This window comes from Dromiciops gliroides, chromosome 1, assembly GCF_019393635.1.
Source record: "Dromiciops gliroides isolate mDroGli1 chromosome 1, mDroGli1.pri, whole genome shotgun sequence".
Lineage (NCBI taxonomy): Eukaryota > Metazoa > Chordata > Mammalia > Microbiotheria > Microbiotheriidae > Dromiciops > Dromiciops gliroides.
Window position 1 is genome coordinate 727,161,423 of NC_057861.1, and position 19,300 is coordinate 727,180,722.

A 19,300-nucleotide genomic window follows, 5' to 3' on the forward strand; every position below is an offset into this window, starting at 1 on the left:
ATTGGTTGGCATTATTCCTACAGAGCTCGTACTGTCAGATTTGGCAAAATCCGTCGGAACCGCACAGAAAAAGATCTTGGGCCTTCTTTTATAATTGTTTTTAGAGGCCGCATGTCCCCATTCCAGCCACCTCTGCCATTCAAAACTGAGGAAACAAAATTTTAAGACCATAAGTTCCAGGAGTTGAATTAGAATGATAGTCACATTTGCTGGGTTTATTGCATGGCAGTCAAAATCGAGTGGCAGAATGAGACTAACTTGCTAGAATATGTTCCATTTGGAGTCTAGGTATAGAATTGATGTCTAAATTTTCAACAAACTAAGTGTTTTGTGGTAAGAAAACTCAAAGATTCCATAGACCAACATGTAGACTTTTAAAAAGAGATCACTTTTTTTCTTTTTTTTTCTTTTCTTTTTTCTTTTCTTCTCTCTCTCTCTCTCTCTCTCTCCCTCAAAAATTACCTATGGGGGGCAGCTAGGTGGCTAGTGGGATAAAGCACTGGCCCTGGATTCAGGAGTTCAAGGTCCGGCCTCAGACACTTGACACTAGCTGTGTGACCGTGGGCAAGTCACTTAACCCTCATTGCCCGCCCCCCCCCAAAAAAAAATTACCTATGGTTGGAAACCACCAAGAGGCAACGTTCATTTCCTTAGTTCCTACTCTAACACAAGTGCTCCTACTCTAAATGCACTATGAACCATTATCTCCTTTTCTCTTGTTTGGGTAGGCAAATTTAAGAAAGAAAGGAGCCATAGCTTTAGGAAGAAAATGAATGTTTCCCAAGATATATTGCTTTATCCCCAAGGCCATAAAGAAAGAGTTGAAGTTACTCAGGTTATCGAACAATCTGCTCTTGCCTGATTCCTATGTCTTTTAGAGGCTAAAGGTCTAAGTATTTTTGAATAGACTTGTATTTCAGACAGTGAATGATAATTTTTTAAAGTACTTAAAAGATAGATTAAAAGAGGACAATAATGAATCAGCTGTTTCTCTTAAGATTATTTCTCACCTGTTAAAGGAAAATGCATTCTTAATCCAATTCAAACTCTGATTGGTGTGGTTTTTTAATCTGACTGATTTTACACAGCAGTTTTGTTTTGTCTTGTTTTTAAGCAAAGTTGGAACTTAGTACTGTAACTAAAGGGAGAGCTATGCATTCTCCCATCCTTTGGGGTCTCCGATTTGATTTTCTATAGAAGGTCACCATGAACAGAATTGAACCAATTTCTAGCGATTAGAAAACCTTCGTGGAAAAATGATGTTGAACTTTTTTTTCTGTTTTTCTGATGATAAAATCTTAGAATTATGAGCTGTTAGGAGACCTTAGACATCATCTAGTGACAGTATCTCATCTTCCAGTGGACAAACCAGTGTCTCTGTGGGTTCCACAGTTGCAATAGCTTATCAGTGAGAGAACAGATTCTAAGCTTCTGACTTGCTATTAGGTGCTCTTTTCTAGGATACCTTTGAAATGTAAGCTATACAACCCAAAATGCCTACAGTAGCTAAGGTAGGTAGGTGCAACAGGGATTTACTTGGTTTCCGAGAGACTTGAGTTCATAACTTGCCAAAGATACTTAATTTGTTGTGTAGTCCTGGGTAAGTCACTTAACTATTACACATTATTCTAAACACACGTTTGGAATATATAAATATTCTATTTATAGAATATTTATTTATATAAATATTTATAGAATATTTATATATAAATATTCTAATATAAATATTACACATTTGTATGTGCATATTAATAATAGCGAGTCATATATCAATTTCTAACTAGATATTATTAGTATTCATAATTTTTATACATAAGCCTCTCAACTGTGACTTGGGATCATTTTTAACAAACCTACTTCTGTACTTGACTTTTTGAGTTGGTAATTATTCGCTATGATATTTTTGCTGTCCACTTTGCTTAGGAATATATTTTCTAGGTGTTGACCAACTCCAAATATGACCCCAGCACTCTGGGTGCTTTGCATTTCTGTGGAACTGTAGCTTTAAAACCAAGAAGCTAACCAGTTTCCATTTTGTGAAATAATTAATCACCCTGCCCTGAGCTTGTAAGAGCCAAAGATAACCTCCAGTGGTGTGTAGTCTGTGAACAAGGAAGAGTGAAGGTGCTCCAAGAATCTGGCCTGCGGCCTCTGACATTTCAGGGGGCTCCAAATTCTGCCCAGCAAGATTTCCTGGAGAATTAGTTTTGTTTCGTTTTCCTTAGTTCTTTTCTGTCAGAAGATTTTAATACTTTCATTGAATTCATACAAGATACGTTTTTGTCTCTTAAACAATTAGAGATCCAAAGCTGGAAGGGACCTTGTATCCTATCTAACCTAACCCCCCCCATCTTAGAAGGGAGGAAACTGGGCTCAAAGGTGTTAGGTACTGTGGAAATTCCCACTATCGGGTCATGAAAGGCAGCACCAGGATTTTTATCCAAGTCTTTGGACTACAAACTGGGCCCTTTCTACTGCTTTTCTACTGCTTTCATTTCTTTTGATGACATGCAATTTTAAGAGGTTCTTTGAAATAGACATTAGAAGATCCAGTTGTATCTACCAATCTTTAGTTTAAGTCATCTATGTATCGTATACTGACTATATTGGCATTTCTTTGACAAACGCTTTCCCAAAAGGCAGAGATCAAAATTTGGATTCATTTAGCTTATGATGGGGGCAGTTTGGGTGGTAAACTATTGTGCTGGACCCGGAGTCAGGAAGACCTGAGTTCAAATCCAGTCTCAGATACTTAGCTGTATGACCCTGGGAAAGTTACTGAACTTCTGTCAGCCTCCGTTCTCTTATCTGTGAAATGGAGTGAACAACAGCACCTACCTCCCAGGGTTGTCGTTTGGTTAAAATGAGATATTTACAAGGTATTTTACAAACTTTAAATTGCAACATAAATGTTAGCTACCATCATCGTTGTCGTCATCATCATTCTTAATGGAAGCCTTTGTGATTCTTTTGTTGAAAACAATTCGAGGGCCATGTTAACAAGAGTCTCGAAATGGTTATCAAGAATAGCTGTATCTTGGGGCAGCTCGGTGGCACAGTGGATAGAGCCCTGGCCCTGGAGTCAAGAGTACCTGAGTTCAAATCCAGCCTCAGACACTTAACACTTACTAGCTGTGTGACCCTGGGCAAGTCACTTAACCCCAACTGCCTCACTTAAAAAAAAAAAAGAGAGAGAGAGAGAGAATAGGTGTATCTTGAATACTGCTAGACTTGTGAGGCCTGAAAGGAGACGACATCTATATCTTGGAGGAAGGGTAAATACTGATGAAATACTGATGAAACCTTGGAGTCTCAAAGTATCAAGCCTCCTGTTAGTGGGCTTTTCAGTGGAAGTTACCTCAGGGTGCTTCCTCGTGATGAAAGTTATCTTCTCTTGGAATCTCACAGCAGAATGTTACTTAAATAGTGACTGTTTTTGTTTTAGCCTCTATCTCCTGTACATATTATTTTTTTATGTTGTACCTAATATGTTATATAGAGTGACTCATAGGTTTTCAAGTAAAACATCCCGATGTCATTAGGGAGATTTAATTATGAATTCTGTGTTCTTATGAAAATATTATTTTTCCTCTCTAAGGGAAAAAAGATGTTGATCCAGTGATGGTATATTTAGAACAGTCTTTCTAAAATTATAGCTGTACCAACAGATACATAAACATAAACTAGTAGCCCAAACCATTAATGAAAGATAAATTGTATGAAGGAAAATGACAAATGTTTATGGTTTAGGGGCAGCATTGAAAACAGAGCATGTCTCCTTAGACGCAGCAACTGTTTTAACAGCTGCATTTTTTCCCCTCCCAATTCTTATTTCAGGTTTTTGAGTCATGATGCAAGAATCTGGGCCTGAGACAAAAAGCAACGGTTCAGCCATTCCGAATGGAGCAGGAGGTGGCAACCACTTATTGGAGTGCGGCAGCCTACGGGAAGGGAGAGCGAACGGCGAGACACCGTCGGGGGAGATTGGTGCGGCAGATTTAGCACATATCCAGCAGCAGCAGGTACTGGGAGAGATATTACCGCTCGGGCCACTGAAAGGGAGGCCAAACAAACTACTCTTTAACCCTTGGAGGACTTGGATTTTCGGAGTTTGTTTTTTAACAATATGAATGTTTTTAAAGTAGAGTGTGTGTGTGCCTCTGTATGTATGTTTGTGCTCACACACGTGTGCATGTGTATGCATCTATGTGTGCCTAGCGATTATTCGCTTTCCGTCCTTAGCAGTATAACCCCAAGTCAGGTTAGATAATCCCAGTGTGTGTAGTTGGCATAGGCCCGGCATAAGCAATGGAAAGAAGTAGTCGAAAAAAAGAGAATGAAATAGCAGCAAGAGAGATAGAGAGAGACAGAGACAGGAAGAGACTGACAGAAGACAACAGTTACCTCAGAAACCACTTAGGGGCACTGTCCTCTTGGGATGCCTTCCACAGATACAAGTAGTGGTGAGTATGGATACATATCTTCGGGCCTCAGAGTCACCTATACCTGTATGTCCATGGATGATGAAATTTAGTTTCTATTTCTGATTACTTCTGTCACAGACTGCCCTGGAAGGCATGTGTAAGTAAGGATTACAGTCTTTTTTTACTGTCTGTGTAGACGTATGAGTGTAAACACCATAGATCAGGACAATAGCAGTGAAATATTGCCAGGCCATAAAACTGACTGTGGCCAATGCTCATGTACCTGCCAGAGATAACCAAACCTTTACCCTCCAACAAATTGTCTTTGCTCAAAAAGACATCATTTTTTTTTCTTGCTGCCACTTATGGGATCAGCAATTATTAGATGCCTTAAGCATAGGAGTTACTCTTGCCTGAATTCACTTCACCATTTGGACAAATGAAGGAAGACTGTCCTGGAAGCCTTACTGAGATCTTCCATAAGATTTCCTGGAGAAAGACAGTCTTTGGCAGAAGAGTTTCTTGATTATCCAAATCATGAAATCCTTGAAGGGACTGGCAAATATTCCCTCCTTTTCTTCTGCAAGATATATAGCCATGGGTAGGCACTTGAAAATATGTTTTAATTTTTGCCTTCTCAAAAGAAGTTTTCAATAAATTAAGTAGTCATTGCTTTCTTGGTTCAACACGGGTTGTTGGAAACAGCTGTTTACTGGGAATAAAGAGTGTGTGTGTGTGTGTGTGTGTGTGTGTGTGAGAGAGAGAGAGAGAGAGAGAGAGAGAGAGAGAGAGAGAGAGAGAGAGAGAAGACAGTCACTGAGGTGTAAATACCCAGGGCTTCTGATTAGTAAGTACTACTGACTTTCTCCAATTAGCAGCATAAATATGTACCTCCTGCCTGCATCTGAGGAAAACTGTGACTTCTGACATATCCTACCTTTAAGATCTGTGATGCACATTTAGTCTTAATCATATGGCCAAGTTTGAACTACTGAGATTTGTTAGCCAAACACAACAATCCGTAGCAGACATGAGTCTTTGTATTTCTGCCAGGAATTTCACATGTTTCACATGTACCTTGCACAATTGGGAATGAGTGGTTGGTCCTCTATGGTACCATTTTCATATCCTCACCAACAGAGGCCAAGTTCAAGCAGTTTCCCATAATGTCAATTGGACTTGGGACGGTTGTTGGCTCTTCTTCTACTACTATAAGCTACTGGTAATCTGTTAAGAATACAGAATTATGGGGCAGCTAGGTGGTGCAGTGGATAGAGCACCGGCCCTGGATTCAGGAGGACCTGAGTTCAAATACGGCCTCAGACACTTAACACTTACTAGTTGTGTGACCCTGGGAAAGTCACTTAACCCCAATTGCCTCACAAAAACCAAAAACCAACCAAACAAAAAAAGAATACATAATTGAATAAGTGAAAAATTTGTGTTTCTTTTTGATAACTAAACATCACTAAAAAAAATCTTAAAAGATGTATATAAGTATTGATAAGGAAAAACTTGGGGGTAAAGAGGAGGAAAGGTAAACTCCCCCACACACAAACATACTTTAAAAAAACATTTCCTACTAGAAGTATCAGTAGAAAAATTAGATATTGATGGGCAACTATATGTCTTAATTACTACATTTTATGTAGAAATATGCTTAAAGTAGGTTGTTGGCATATGTGTTCTAAATATATATAAATACATATATATGTGTATATATGTACTTATACATACATATAAAATATTATATGTATATATTCATTTAGAATAGATTTTCTGACAATCTCTTACAGTTTGTGCACTTAATATGTTTTGGGAAGAAAGGTGGACTTCCAGTCATTGTGCGGATGTTCATTTGTGCAGTCCAATATAATGTCATGCACCTCTCAGACGCAACTAAGCCGTTTTAAATAAGATATATGCGGCTGCAAAAGTTGTACCTAAGTGTATGATGAAACTTTCAGTCGGCGTGGATAAGAAAAAGCTCTAGTCAAACCCAGAAAGTCTAGGATTAAAAAGGCATAAGAGACTCAGTTTATCAGAGTTTCTTGAAGCTAAAAAACTGCTACAATTAAACAGCTCCAAGAAATGTATGATACCAAGTGTGATAGACTTGGGTTGTTTCAATCATTTTCATCCTACAGGTTTTTACTTGAAGTGAGAATACCATCAGTGAGAAAATCACAGCCATGCTGAATTCATTACTGCGGTAGTCACACAAAACCACGGATAAAATTTCAATAACTGCAGGCCACAGTTGAGTAAACAGTTGCACTGAAACTTAATTCCTGTTGACTTTTCCCTCATTCTTCGCCAGGGGCACATTCTGATTCGTAGTGCAAAGACAACAGGGGTTACAGCTTTGATTAATGTAGGACACTGGAAGAGAATTAGAACAGGAAAATATGTTGGAAGTGCATTCAACACAAAGGTTTGGCTTAAAAGGACGTGATAGCAAAATGAGTTAATTATGCTTCATGTTGATGAGAAGGTTATGGAATTTTCCAGTTCCACCTCGCTCATAATTGATGATACATGGAGAAAATTTAGCCAATACACAGTATTTGTCAAGGCAAAAATGTTAGACTTTCCACGTTTGTTCTTTATTATCCAGGGTAATTATGTATTGTAGCAAATGTCTTTTCAGAGAAGAGAAAAGTAGACGACGACCAGCTTTGGAGAATGTTCGTGTGTTTTATTGACTAGAAGATACCGCCATACCTCAATAGTCATTACTCTTGATTCTTTTCACCCAAGAGAAAGCACCATTTCCACAGGAGTGGAGAAACTAACACACAATATTCTAAGACCCCCCCACTTACTCTCTGGTTTTACCCATCCTCGAATGAATTGTCTTTATCTTGCTTTCAATGCATGCTCATATGGAATACAAACTTATTAAAAGTAGGTAGGTTTTTAAATGTAATTTTGTAAAGTTAAAGAACTAGAACATTTTTTAGTCATGCCTTTTCAATTGTAATAATTGATTTCTAGTTCCCAGCATGCACCCTCTTAGTCCTAGAATTAGGTTCTACATGTAATAACAAAAGTCCACTTTCTTCCTGCTAGAATACTTGCCCATAGACAGACCTTAGAGACAAATGCTGTCACTTAGTTTCACAGTTATTTATTTGTTTGTTATTAAAGGATATTGGAAAAAATTCAAAACAGTCCACTAAGTGGTGTGGAGCAAAAGCTTTTTAAAAGACTGGAATTTTAGAAACAGAATTTTGTTTCCATACAGCTTCAGATGGGAGCGTTTACAGATAAGCATATTACATAGAGGCATAATGTTTAGAAGTTTCTCTGTATACAGCATATGCTGTCAGGTCAATTAACAGAATGCATACTAGAGAATGTTTATTCAATAAAAATGAATAGCTGTTAAATAAAACAGCTATTTCTTAACAACATTGCATTTAATGTTGGGGATCCCCCCTCCACCTGGCACCTACATTGCCTCTAAATCATCCCAGTGAAGAGTATCGCTTCTGTTGTTCATAGGGGTATTTACGGTTTGCTGGGAGGAGGGCAAGTTTGCAGAACTTTTGTCCAAAGCCAGTGTCAGGTCAGCTGTTCATTTTCATTTATTTTGCTTGTATAAAACAGAGTATTGACTTCAAAGCCCTTTTTGACATTTGACTCAATGGAGTAGGGTTTTTTTATGGTAATTGTTCAAGGTGTCTAACTTTTCTATCAGTACGTGGTAGAAACTGGTATAGGTAAAGTGTTCTCTTTAAAAGGAATGAATTGCATAGATCGAGCATGATGGAAGCCACAATGGTTTGCTTATTTCCAATGTGCAAATTATAAAAGCATCTAAAGAGAGTGAATAAGGATGGCTGTATCAATGAATATTTGAAGGATGTTTTTAAAAAGGAATGATTACTCCCCCCCCAAAAAAAAAGGTAAAGAAACTCAAAAACAGTGGGTCCTCACTTGAGGAATTTGATGACACACTTCACAAGAATAGCCAGGAAAGAAAGACAATAAGCATTAAAGAACCCCAGAATTATTCATCCACTGATATACCCCTAGAGCATACAAAAAACACTTGGTGTGACTAGTGTCTCAGCATTGTCTGTGGTGACTAACATTTTCAAAATTTGTTTGGGACAGAAGCCCTTTCTGATCCAATTGAAAAAAAAAAAACTATCAGCAAACATTTGTTTCCTGGGTTGAGAGGTGCATGGTAGGTGTGAGTAGACTCTAGCACATTACCAAGAAGTATTGCACAAGGCAGGTAGCATACAGGGTGTTATCAGACAGAAGAATGACCGGGGGGCGGGGAGGCAGGTTGGTCACGTTCTCAGGGCAAGAGATGGAAAGCACAGAGGCCCAGTTGGTGTCCAGGTGGTAGGACATGGGATCTTGCAGAAGGCTCCCAGAGAGCCTCACAGGAAAAAGAGTGAAGGAACAGGGACTACCCACATTACCAAATTCACACACCCTTTAAAGTATTGAAATTGATGCAAACATTTGAAAAGTGGAAACTATTTCAACTCTCAACTAATCTTGATGACTGCAGTAAAAGTCCAAGAAAGTCACCAAGCTCCCTGCAAATACTTCCAAGGAAAAGACTATATAAAGTTTTTGGACTGATAATAAAATAGCATAGAAGTTTCTGTATTTATCTATCTGGCTATCTCTAGCCATCTCTCTGTCTGTCTTTCTACCATTTATCTCTATCTCTAACTCTATCTCTAATCATCCAGACATCTATGCCTATTTATCTATTATTTATCTATCTTTTACTATATCTCTACTATTCATCTATCACTATCATTTCTATATACCCATCCATCTCTGTCTGCCTCTCTCTGTCTCTGTATTTCTCCCCCTCTCTCTCTCTCTCTCTCTCTCTCTCTCTCTCTCTCTCTCTCTCTTTCTCTCTCTCTCTCTCTTTCCCTTTCTCCCTTCACTCTCTCCTTCCTATTCTTCCTTTCTTGCTTTACATCCAGGTTCAATAAGCATCCCCTGGTATACATTTTCTCTGTCTTCTACTGTTAGTAAGAACTACATTCAAATCCTGCCTAAGATGCTTTTAGCTCTGTGGTCCTGAACAAGTCATCTCTGGCCCTCAATTTCCTCTTCTGTAAAATAAGAGCATTGGCTTTGGTAGGTGCTAAGGCTCCTTTAAGGCAGCTCAAAATCTAAGATCCTCAGATGCTGAGGCAGAATGATAAAGCTTACGTTTTTTGACATTGCTTCCAGAAAGGGCTGGTACTGGTAGAATTGGGATGCTCTTTCTTCTCTCAGCTCTAACTCCAGTAGTGTCACCTGGGTTTGTGGAGAGTGCTGGTGATGAATTTTTCCATGAATCCTTTGAATTGGGTGCTTGATCAGTTCCTTCCTGTCAGTGACATAGTCAACCAGTTGGTAGAAGTCTCCTTTCCTTCTACCTTGACTGGATGGGAAAGTAAGGGAAGGGATGGAGGAGCAGAAGAACATTCAAATTCCTTTTTTGTCATTTTCCATGAAGGGTGTCACTCATGTCCTCTCAGGCTTGAATGATAAAATGGAGCTGGAGGTTTCTATTATACTATTTTTTAAAAAAATGTACTCTTAGTGAAGAAAATATTCATGACTAGGAAATTACACATACAGGTCGATGGTAACACTTTATAAGAGATTTCTCCCCCTACCAAAATGTCCATTTTAGTTAAACTAAAATAGAAATATTAAAACAGTTGCTTGAAAAGTCCAACAAATGGACTCTTTTTGGCATCCTGTTGTAGTCAATATGGATCCAGACTTGGAGTCAGGAAGACCTAAATTCAGATCACCTTACAAAAACTTCCTCGAGGCTTTCTACTGGGCAGCTACATAACCTCCTCCTGGAGGTCCAGGCTCTTTTTAGGGATGTTGTGAGGATTACATGAGACAGTATTTAGAAAGTGCTTTACAACACTCAAAGTGCTATGTTAGCCGTTATTTTCATCCTAAAATTATTTACTAAATTTTATGAAATATACACTGTGACTTGATTTATGAGAATAATTGCATCAGTATTCTGTCCCATGTGTTGGAAAGTGATGTGTATTCATGGGTCCTGTGAAGAAAGATCATTGCTAAAGATGGGCAAAACTCAGGAGTTGGGCAGCAGCAGGACTCCACAAGGAGAGTACCATACTGCTTTTGGAGTGATGAAGGTTTGAGTTTGAGTGCTGACATTTTCTGCCTGTGTGACCTTGGGCAAGTCATTTAAACTCTCTGTTCTCCATGTCCTCCTCTGTAAAAAGAAGGGGTTTTCCTGGCTCAGTTCTAAGATCTTTCCTAGCATTAGGTCTGGAGTTTTCATGAAGTTCAATTGCCCTTCTTGGTACCTAGCCCTGTTGTTAGTGGGGATAGAGAATAAAGGAAAGCCAAGTGAGAGTAACAACCTCAAAGAATTATAGGAATTCTGAAATGGATCTTTTCAACTTCTCTAGAGAGCCCCACACTTGGACATCTTATTTTCAAGTACTGCCCTATGAGCTGAAATGCCCTATCTTTTGTCACATCAAAATTCCTTTTGAACTTTCAGGAGGTATGACTTTAATAGTCATTTGTTGACAGATTAGCTACAGACATCGCAAAGAGTTTATTCTGCAAAACTGGCAGACTCCTATCTGTCCTCTTAAGCAGGGAAAGCCCCCACCATCCATGGCTGTTTTGCAATTGCTTGCATTCATTGACAGCTAATGCTGAGCTGGCAGAATTGATGTTTGTGTAATGTAACCCTATAGCTTGCCCGATGAAGTGGAGTGTACTCTGAGCGTGCATGGATTACTTGATAAAAAGGGTTACAAGGTGACTGCTTTTATGACAAAGGGGAGTAACAACATAGATGCTGGGGGTATGTGGCAAAACAAGAAGGAAGTTTGTAGAGTGAACTGAATTTGATGTAAGAAACTTTCTTTTCATCATTTTTCTTTGAACTGAAATAGATTGTAACAACCAAGTGTCAATTGTAGCTTTCTAGAGACTTTTGTTAAATGCTGTTTGATTTGGGGCCACTTAAATAGTCAGTTTCCTTTCCTTCAGTAAAATGAGATGAGTTCACTTACATATTTCTCTATTACACAAACTTGCTTTAGGCAAGAGCAAGTCTATTTGCTGTGACCCAATGCCATGAGTTTGTGTGGGATTTCCTCAAAATCATTCATTTAACAAATATCTATTGAGTGCCTACAATATATGGTCCTTTGCTAGGCACTGCAGAATGTCAAGCAATTCAGTTGGATTGGGTCATGTAGGTGAGTGGTGGAAGAGGTGATTAGAATGGCAGGTGGGGGTGAGATTTCAGATGACCCTGGTTACCAAGATCTAAAGTCTGGATTTTATCCCTTAGACAATGAGGAAACACTGGTGATATTTAACTAGGAAAGTGACATAATCAAGGGATGAAAAGATTAATATGGCAAAGTGTTAGAGGCATTTTAGGAGTAACATGAGGTGGAGGTAAGGAGATCAGTTGGAAGGCTATTTCTAGTCCAGGTCAGAAGTATTGAAGGTCATTACAAGTAGGGTGGATGCAGTGGCAATAGAAAGGATAAATGAGAGATTGGGGAAACTCAAAAAATCAACAGAATTTTGCTAGTGAATAAACATTTAGTAAGCACATTCTATATGACAGGCACCATGCTAAGTGTTGAGGATACAAAGAAGGACTAAAAGCAGTCCGTGCCCTGGAGGAGTTCACAGTCTAAGTAGGGAAACATTATGAAAACCACTGAGGGCAAACAGGATGGGAGCAAAGGCACAAAGAGATGACTGTGAGATGTTAAGACTGGATAATGGAGAGAACAGTGATACCACTGACAAATGATGGACATAAAAGAAATTTCATTTTTTTAAAAAGATGCCACTGGAAGGTAATGCTTTATTGTTGACTAGAGGCTGGTTATCTCATTATAGTATAAAGAGAACTTGTTTATCTTTTTTTCTTTAGTGATGTATCTTTTTATTCCTTACTAATGAATGTATCATAAAGTCAGATGGGGACAGGTGATTAATTCCTTTTTTGTGCTCCCATTGATCATGAAATGAGCTTATCTCTTTAAAGACCAAAACTACTAAGTTAAATCATTGATAATGCTTTTAGTCCATATTGACACAAGCTGGTGAGAGTGAATTTGTTTGTCAGACCAGAAGGTGGAATTACTGTGTTGTGTTTCTTTCGTTGAGAAAACAGGGTATGTAATTATTAAATTGCTGGTGCTATTGAAAGAGTATTGTTTATTGTTAGAATATTGTTTAGCGGGGGGCAGCTAGATGGCACAGTGGATAAAGCACTGGTCCTGGATTCAGGGGGACCTGAGTTCAAATACAGTCTCAGACCTTGACACTTACTAGCTGTGTGACCCTGGGCAAGTCACTTAACCCCCATTGCCCTGCAAAAAAAAAAAAAAAAAAAAAGAATATTGTTTAGCCTACCTGAGATTGTCAGAATGTGATATTGTTAGGGGCAGCTAGGTAGTACAGTAGATAAAGCACCAGCCCTGGATTCCGAAGGACCTCAGTTCAAATATGGCCTCAAGACACTTGACACTTATTAGCTGTGTGACCCTGGGCAAGTCACTTAACCCTCATTGCCCTGAAAAAAAAAAGTGATATTGTTTGTGGCTTGGAGATTAGCTTGGCTTTAAAGGGAAGGAAGGTAGTCTTTCCCTTTGTCTCAGTCATTTTTTTTAATGAACTTTAGTATTTGGGTATGGGGGGGGCAGTGAGGGTTAAGTGACTTGCCCAATAATAAGTGTCAAATGTCTGAGGCCAGATTAGAACTCAGGTCCTCCTGAATCCAGGGCTGGTGCTTTTTCCACTGCACCACCGAGCTGCCCCTCTCTCAGCAATTCTTAGTAGAACACATTTCCTTTTTTGTTTTTATCATTTTAAAATTCTAAATTCACTAACTACAAAAGGAAACATTGCAACGTGATTTAAAAAATAGATAATATAAAATGGTGAACTCTGAAGTATTTATGATATGTTGTGAAAAATACATATATACATATATGTATATAAATATATATGCATATTTATGTATATCAATGTAGGTAAATATATATGTATATTGTTCTTTTCCTTCATTCTCAAAGAAGACCATGACATCAGGGTGATGTCATGACTTTCAGTGAACTGGATTTAAGTGAGGGAGGGCTTTGCAGGGTAACCAGCCTCACTCTCTCCTCCAGAGCCATCTGGTTCCAGTGGCAAGATTGCATTATGATGACTGCAGATGGACCCAGATGTTTTTAAAGCAATCGGGGTTAAGTGACTTTCCCAGGGTCACACAGCTAGTAAGTATGAGGTGAGATTTGAACTCAGGTCCTTCCAACTTCAGGGCTAGTACTCTATCCACTATACCACCTAGCTGCCCCATAAGGATATATACGCATATATAAACACATACATAAATTAACAAATTGACAAGAAAAATGTCCACTTCACTTCTGCGATTCTTTGTCTCTTTGTCTCATGTATTATTTTCTTCTGGATTTTATAGTATTGCAATTATTATTTACACTTAATAATAATAACCATGGATTCTGTTCCAGTTGGTTTTTTTCCGTATCACTTCACCTCAGTTTTTAGCTGATTCTTTGTATTCTTCATATTTGTCATTTCTTGTGGTATCTTAATATTTCATTATTTTGGCACACTACAGAATATTCAGTCATTCTACAGTTATTGGACATATGAGTTGTTTCTACTTTTTTGTTATCATAAATAAAGCTATTATGAATATAATTTTTTTTTTACACATAAGTTGTCCTCCCCCTTCCCCCCGCCCCAGTGGTTATAGTCTTTAAGTATAGTTCTACCAACAGAATCACTAAGATCAGTTCTGCAATTTTTACTATATCCAGAAGGAATATTGTAAGGCCTTCGGCTGGTCAAGAACTTTACTTTGATGTCTCCCGCCCCACCCCAATTTAAAAAAATAAAGTTAAATTAGTGGCGTTGTCTTCGATGATGATGATGATGATATATGTTGTCCCTCCCATTTGGATATGAGCTTCTTGAAGATGGAGATTGTGGGGTTTTTGTTTGTTTGTTTGTTTGTTTTGGGGGGGGGGCAATGAGGGTTAAGTGACCTGCCCAGGTAAGTGTCAAGGGTCTGAGGCTGCATTTGAACTCAGGTCCTCCTGAATCCAGGGCCAGTGCTTTATCCACTATGTCACCTAGCTGCACCAAGAGATTGTGTTTTGGTTTTTTGGGTTTTGGGGGGGGTTTGGGTTTTTTTTTTTTTTTGGTGAGGCAATTGGGGTTAAGTGACTTGCCCAGGGTCACACAGCTAGTAACTGTTAAGTGTCTGAGGCCGGATTTGAACCCAGGTACTCCTGAATCCAGAGCCGGTGCTCTATCCACTGCACCACCTAGCTGCCCCAAGATTGTGTTTTTTACTTTCTTTTTTTATTCCCAGTGATTACTTACCAAAAAGTCTGGCATGTAGTAAGTGTTTAATAAATGTTTGTTTGGTGATTGTCTAATGATCAGAAACCCTAGTGACTTCCTTTACCGTAATGAGCTGTATCTAAATTAAAATTGTTGAGTTTCAGGGCAGTGTATTCCTAAAATTGCCACCTACGTGAAATGTACTTCTTTATGGAAGCGCCACCTTTGTTCATCAAATGAGAAAAAGAACAGGCAGCTTGTACCTTATGCTGTAAGTTACTGTTTTTATCACATACCTCATCCTGTCCCGAACTTCTCTTATCTCCCCACATGGCATAGAAGGTGACATGATGTCTTTTTAGTCATTCAAATCTAATAACTTTTAATCTGAAGGTTAAGTAGTGAGATATAAACTAAGAGATGATAATATCAATTTTATGTTCACTGAAGGGCACAATATACCTCTTTCTAGTAGAGGGAAAATTGTGCGGAAAATGTCTTTTGCTTTTCAATAGAAAGGAGTGCCAGTTGGAGCCAAAGAAAAACGGTTTGGGGAAAATTAAATAAAAATAAGCCATTCCGCCTATATAGTGCAACAGTGGGTTTTTCATTATGACAATTACTAGGCATTAATTTTTTTTCAATGTAACATTGGGGGAAGGTTTCTGTTTTTATAGCATTCTGTATTGACTACAGTGGTCCTCGTTACTAACTCAACCAACCTTTTCCAAGGTTAAAGACTGAGAGGGAATGACATAATGCTCATCCTTCCCTTGACTATTTTGGGTACTAATGCATATGATAAATAACATGGTGATAACGTTGCTTACCTTATTCCATACTGTTTCTGTTGGCTGAATTCTGTGCAGCAGGAATTTTGTATGCAAAAGTTATAGAGTGATTCTGCTTTAGTCAGGATGAATCTCTGCTGTGATTTTTGTATGTCATCATTTATCAGTCTTGGACTTAATTTCCCCCAAAATAAAAAAAAATACAGAAATACAGATAGTGGATAGAAAGTCATATCCAGATCCAGCAAGACTGAGGTTCAAATCCTGTTTCTCACATATACTGGCTGTGTGTTAAATCCTGGACTGACTCACCTGCCCCAAACTCTAAATTATAGAATAATCACAGATTTGTGTTATAGAGAGTCTTTCCTCACTGAGAATTTCTTAGAGCAATGAAATCACATGTCAGGACAAAAAAATAAACCCCTAAACTGAAAAAAATGTATAGAATTTACTATAAAAAGTAAATGGGTAGCAATTTTAAAATGGGGGTGGGGAGGTACATTGTATGGAACATGTAGTTTAAGCTGTGTTTATTATTCAAGGTCAATGAATCAAAACAAGGAAGGTATGAAGGGATACTATGGTAAAGTCAAAATAGCATGATTCCAGTAAAGTAGAAAAGTAGAGCTCTTTAAAAACTCCCAATTTACTAAGAAACCCCCACTTTTATCAAAGTTTTTGTTCCACTTTATACATAAATATTTAATTTGGTTGCATTTTTACCTGTAAAATAAATAGGGTATAGCATTCTGTATTTAGGAAAACAGAATTGCAGAACTTTAGTGAAGAGATCAAAATGGCCAATGGCTCAACTTCATTTCTTCTTTTTCCAATCAAGGGTACACTAGTCATTGACAATGCAATTGGCTGTCCTTAGCAGCCACTGGCTGGGCTTGGTAAATGGGACTATTCTAATCTATGAGACCTTCCCAGCCTCTCACACACATAGAAACATACTCATACCTGAATTGTTAAAGTATGTATGTTGGGACTAACTGCCTAATCACATGACAGGTTCTTAAAAAGCTTCCCAGTTCATTTTAAATAGATTTTCATGGACAAAATGTCCACTCATTCACTACTTCAGTAATTGATTCAGGAAATACTTATTGAATGCCCTTTGTTTTCAAAACATTGCACTTAAAGTAGGATGCAAAGTTTAAGAAAAAAGTTTCTTAGTAACATATACCTCAGTTACTTTTTAAAAAATAGAACACTCAGGGACAGCTAGTTGGCACAGTGGATAGAGCACTGGCCCTGGAGCCAGGAGGACCTGAGTTCAAACCTGGCCTCAGACACTTGACACTTACTAGCTATGTGACCCTGGGCAAGTCACTTAACCCCCATTGCCCTGCAAAAAAAGAAAAAAGAGAAAAATAGAACACTCACACCTACACACATGCACGTATGCACATATGCATACTGTCCTAAGTCTTAGTGAAGGGCAGTTTTCTGTTTATTAACCATTAAAATATACATTTAAGGGGCAGCTAGGTGGTGCAGTGGATAAAGCACCGGCCCTGGATTCAAGAAGACCTGAGTTCAAATGCGGCCTCAGACACTTGACACTTACTAGCTGTGTGACCCTGGGCAAGTCACTTAATCCCCAATTGCCCTGCAAAAAAAAAATATATATATATATATATTAATATTTATTCTGTGTATATACATATACATATGCACACACATACACATATATATGTATTACTTGTCTTCCCCGTTAGAACACAACCAGGAGATAGTTTCATTTATTGTACTTACAGGCACCAGTGCCCTGCGTAGAGCAGATGTTTAATAAGTATTTATTGACTGATTGATTGATTTAATAGAACAGAAAGGCCATCTAGCTCATTTTAAAATGCAGGAAACTGAAGACTAAGGAATTTAAGTGAATTATAGAAGAGAACAAAGGCAATAAGTGGTAGAGGCAAGGCTTGAAATCCAGGTCTCTGACTCCTAAGCCTCTTACTGCATCTCAAAGCATCCTGTTATAAAGAAAGTAGAACATTATGTAGAGGAAGATGAGACATCACATCTGATAGGTGGGTTCAGGGAGATGTGGCATTTGTGATGGGTCCTGAGGTATGGGTTAGGGTTGAATAGGCAGAAGAGGTGGTTGACGATGGAGTCTGATGTGGTGGACAGAGTGCTGGACTTGGTTTGGGGGAGATCTTGGTTTAAATTCCATTTTTTGCTCTTAAGAACTGGATACATCACAACCTTTCTAAGCTTTGGTCTTTTTCACCTACAAAACAGTTCTCTTTGTGGTATCTAATTCAAAGGGTTGATGTGAAGGTCAGATGAGATAATGTCTATATGGCACTTTGAAGGTCTTAAAACACTATGGCAATGTCAGTTGTTGTTATTAGGGGAATTTAAGGTAGAGTGAATGGAGGACTAAGGTATAGGATGTCATCGGCCTTGGGAGGAGTGGACAGAGACTATGAGGGAATGGTGTGGGATGAAGTTGGAAAGGTAGACTGGGGCCAGATTTCAGAGTATGCTAAATCTCAAAGCAGTTTGGATTTTATTGCATAGGCAATAACTAACTAAGGAATGGGGATTCCTTATTCTACTGGGTAACTAAAATGGATGCTTAGTTCACTCATCCTAGGCACAATTTGTCATTCTTGGCTTATGTGCAAAAATCCCCACTTCCAACATTCCATGAATCTCAATCTAGAACTTGATGCACTGAAAAATGTTGCCTGGTTCTGCTGCCTGTCACCTTGGAAATGTAATTGGGAAATACTCTGTGCTCTTTCCATTAAGTAACATTAACCTGTCTCAAGTTAGCATAAATTTATTGAGCATATAGGTACTATGCCAGACTAACATTTGGAGAGGTCATGATGCAATGAAAAAGTTAGACCAATGGCCAAAAGACCTGACTGGAATTTTGGCTCTGCCACTTCCTTCCTATGTGACCTTGGGCAAGTCATTTTAAGACCTCCGAGCCCCATATTTAGTATCTCAAAAATTAGGGGATCCAACTAAAGATCTCTTCCTGCTTCAAATGTATGATTCTTTGACAGAAAGGGGGATATAATTTTGTCCCTGTCATTAAGAAGCTTACAAAATCTGACTATGTTTGTTGTGCCTTTGAACGGTGCAGTTATCCGTGTGTATGCCTTAGTTCTTTCTCAGATTGGAGCTTCTTGGGCATAGAGGCTGCATCTTATTCCATCCAGGACCCAACATGGAAAGTTAATGCTTCGCTTTCATAGGGAACTTCATATGCTAATTGCATATGCAGAAGCCTGATCTTTGGGGGGGGGGTGCTTATTGCTGTTACCTCGATGGAAGAAAGACCAATTGCATACACTTTAGGGAGCTGATAAATTAAAAAAAAAAACTAAAACTAAAAAACTAAACTAAATACATTTGGAACTGGAAAGAATCTTGAAAATGATCTCATTTAACAAATATGTATTGATCCCCTACCATGAACAAGACATTGTAAGGGATCCAAATAGGTTTCAGACATGCTCTCAAATTGTTCATATGCTTGTTCTAGGAAGAAGGAAATTAGGTATTTCTTCCTTTTTATCCAGTTCAATCATTCAGTGAGCTTTTATTTACCAACTACTGTGTGCAAGTGATTATGTGGCAAGGGGAATAACCAATATCCCCCACTTTACCCTCCCCTATACACACACATGCTCACAACTGAAGGTATATTAGTTTTTAAAATATCTT

General features: G+C 38.4%; 1 protein-coding gene across 9 annotated transcripts in view; it reads left to right on the forward strand.

The window, feature by feature from the left end:
- Nucleotides 1-19,300, forward strand: part of FOXP1 (forkhead box P1) — a 691,415-nt gene that overhangs the window by 409,050 nt on the left and 263,065 nt on the right. For all 9 annotated transcript variants that reach the window (XM_043986904.1, XM_043986912.1, XM_043986933.1 and 6 more), the window contains one exon: nucleotides 3,838-4,022. In XM_043986904.1, the coding sequence (XP_043842839.1) occupies nucleotides 3,849-4,022 (174 nt within the window). In that variant the 5' untranslated portion in view covers nucleotides 3,838-3,848. The remainder of the gene's footprint in view (nucleotides 1-3,837; nucleotides 4,023-19,300) is intronic.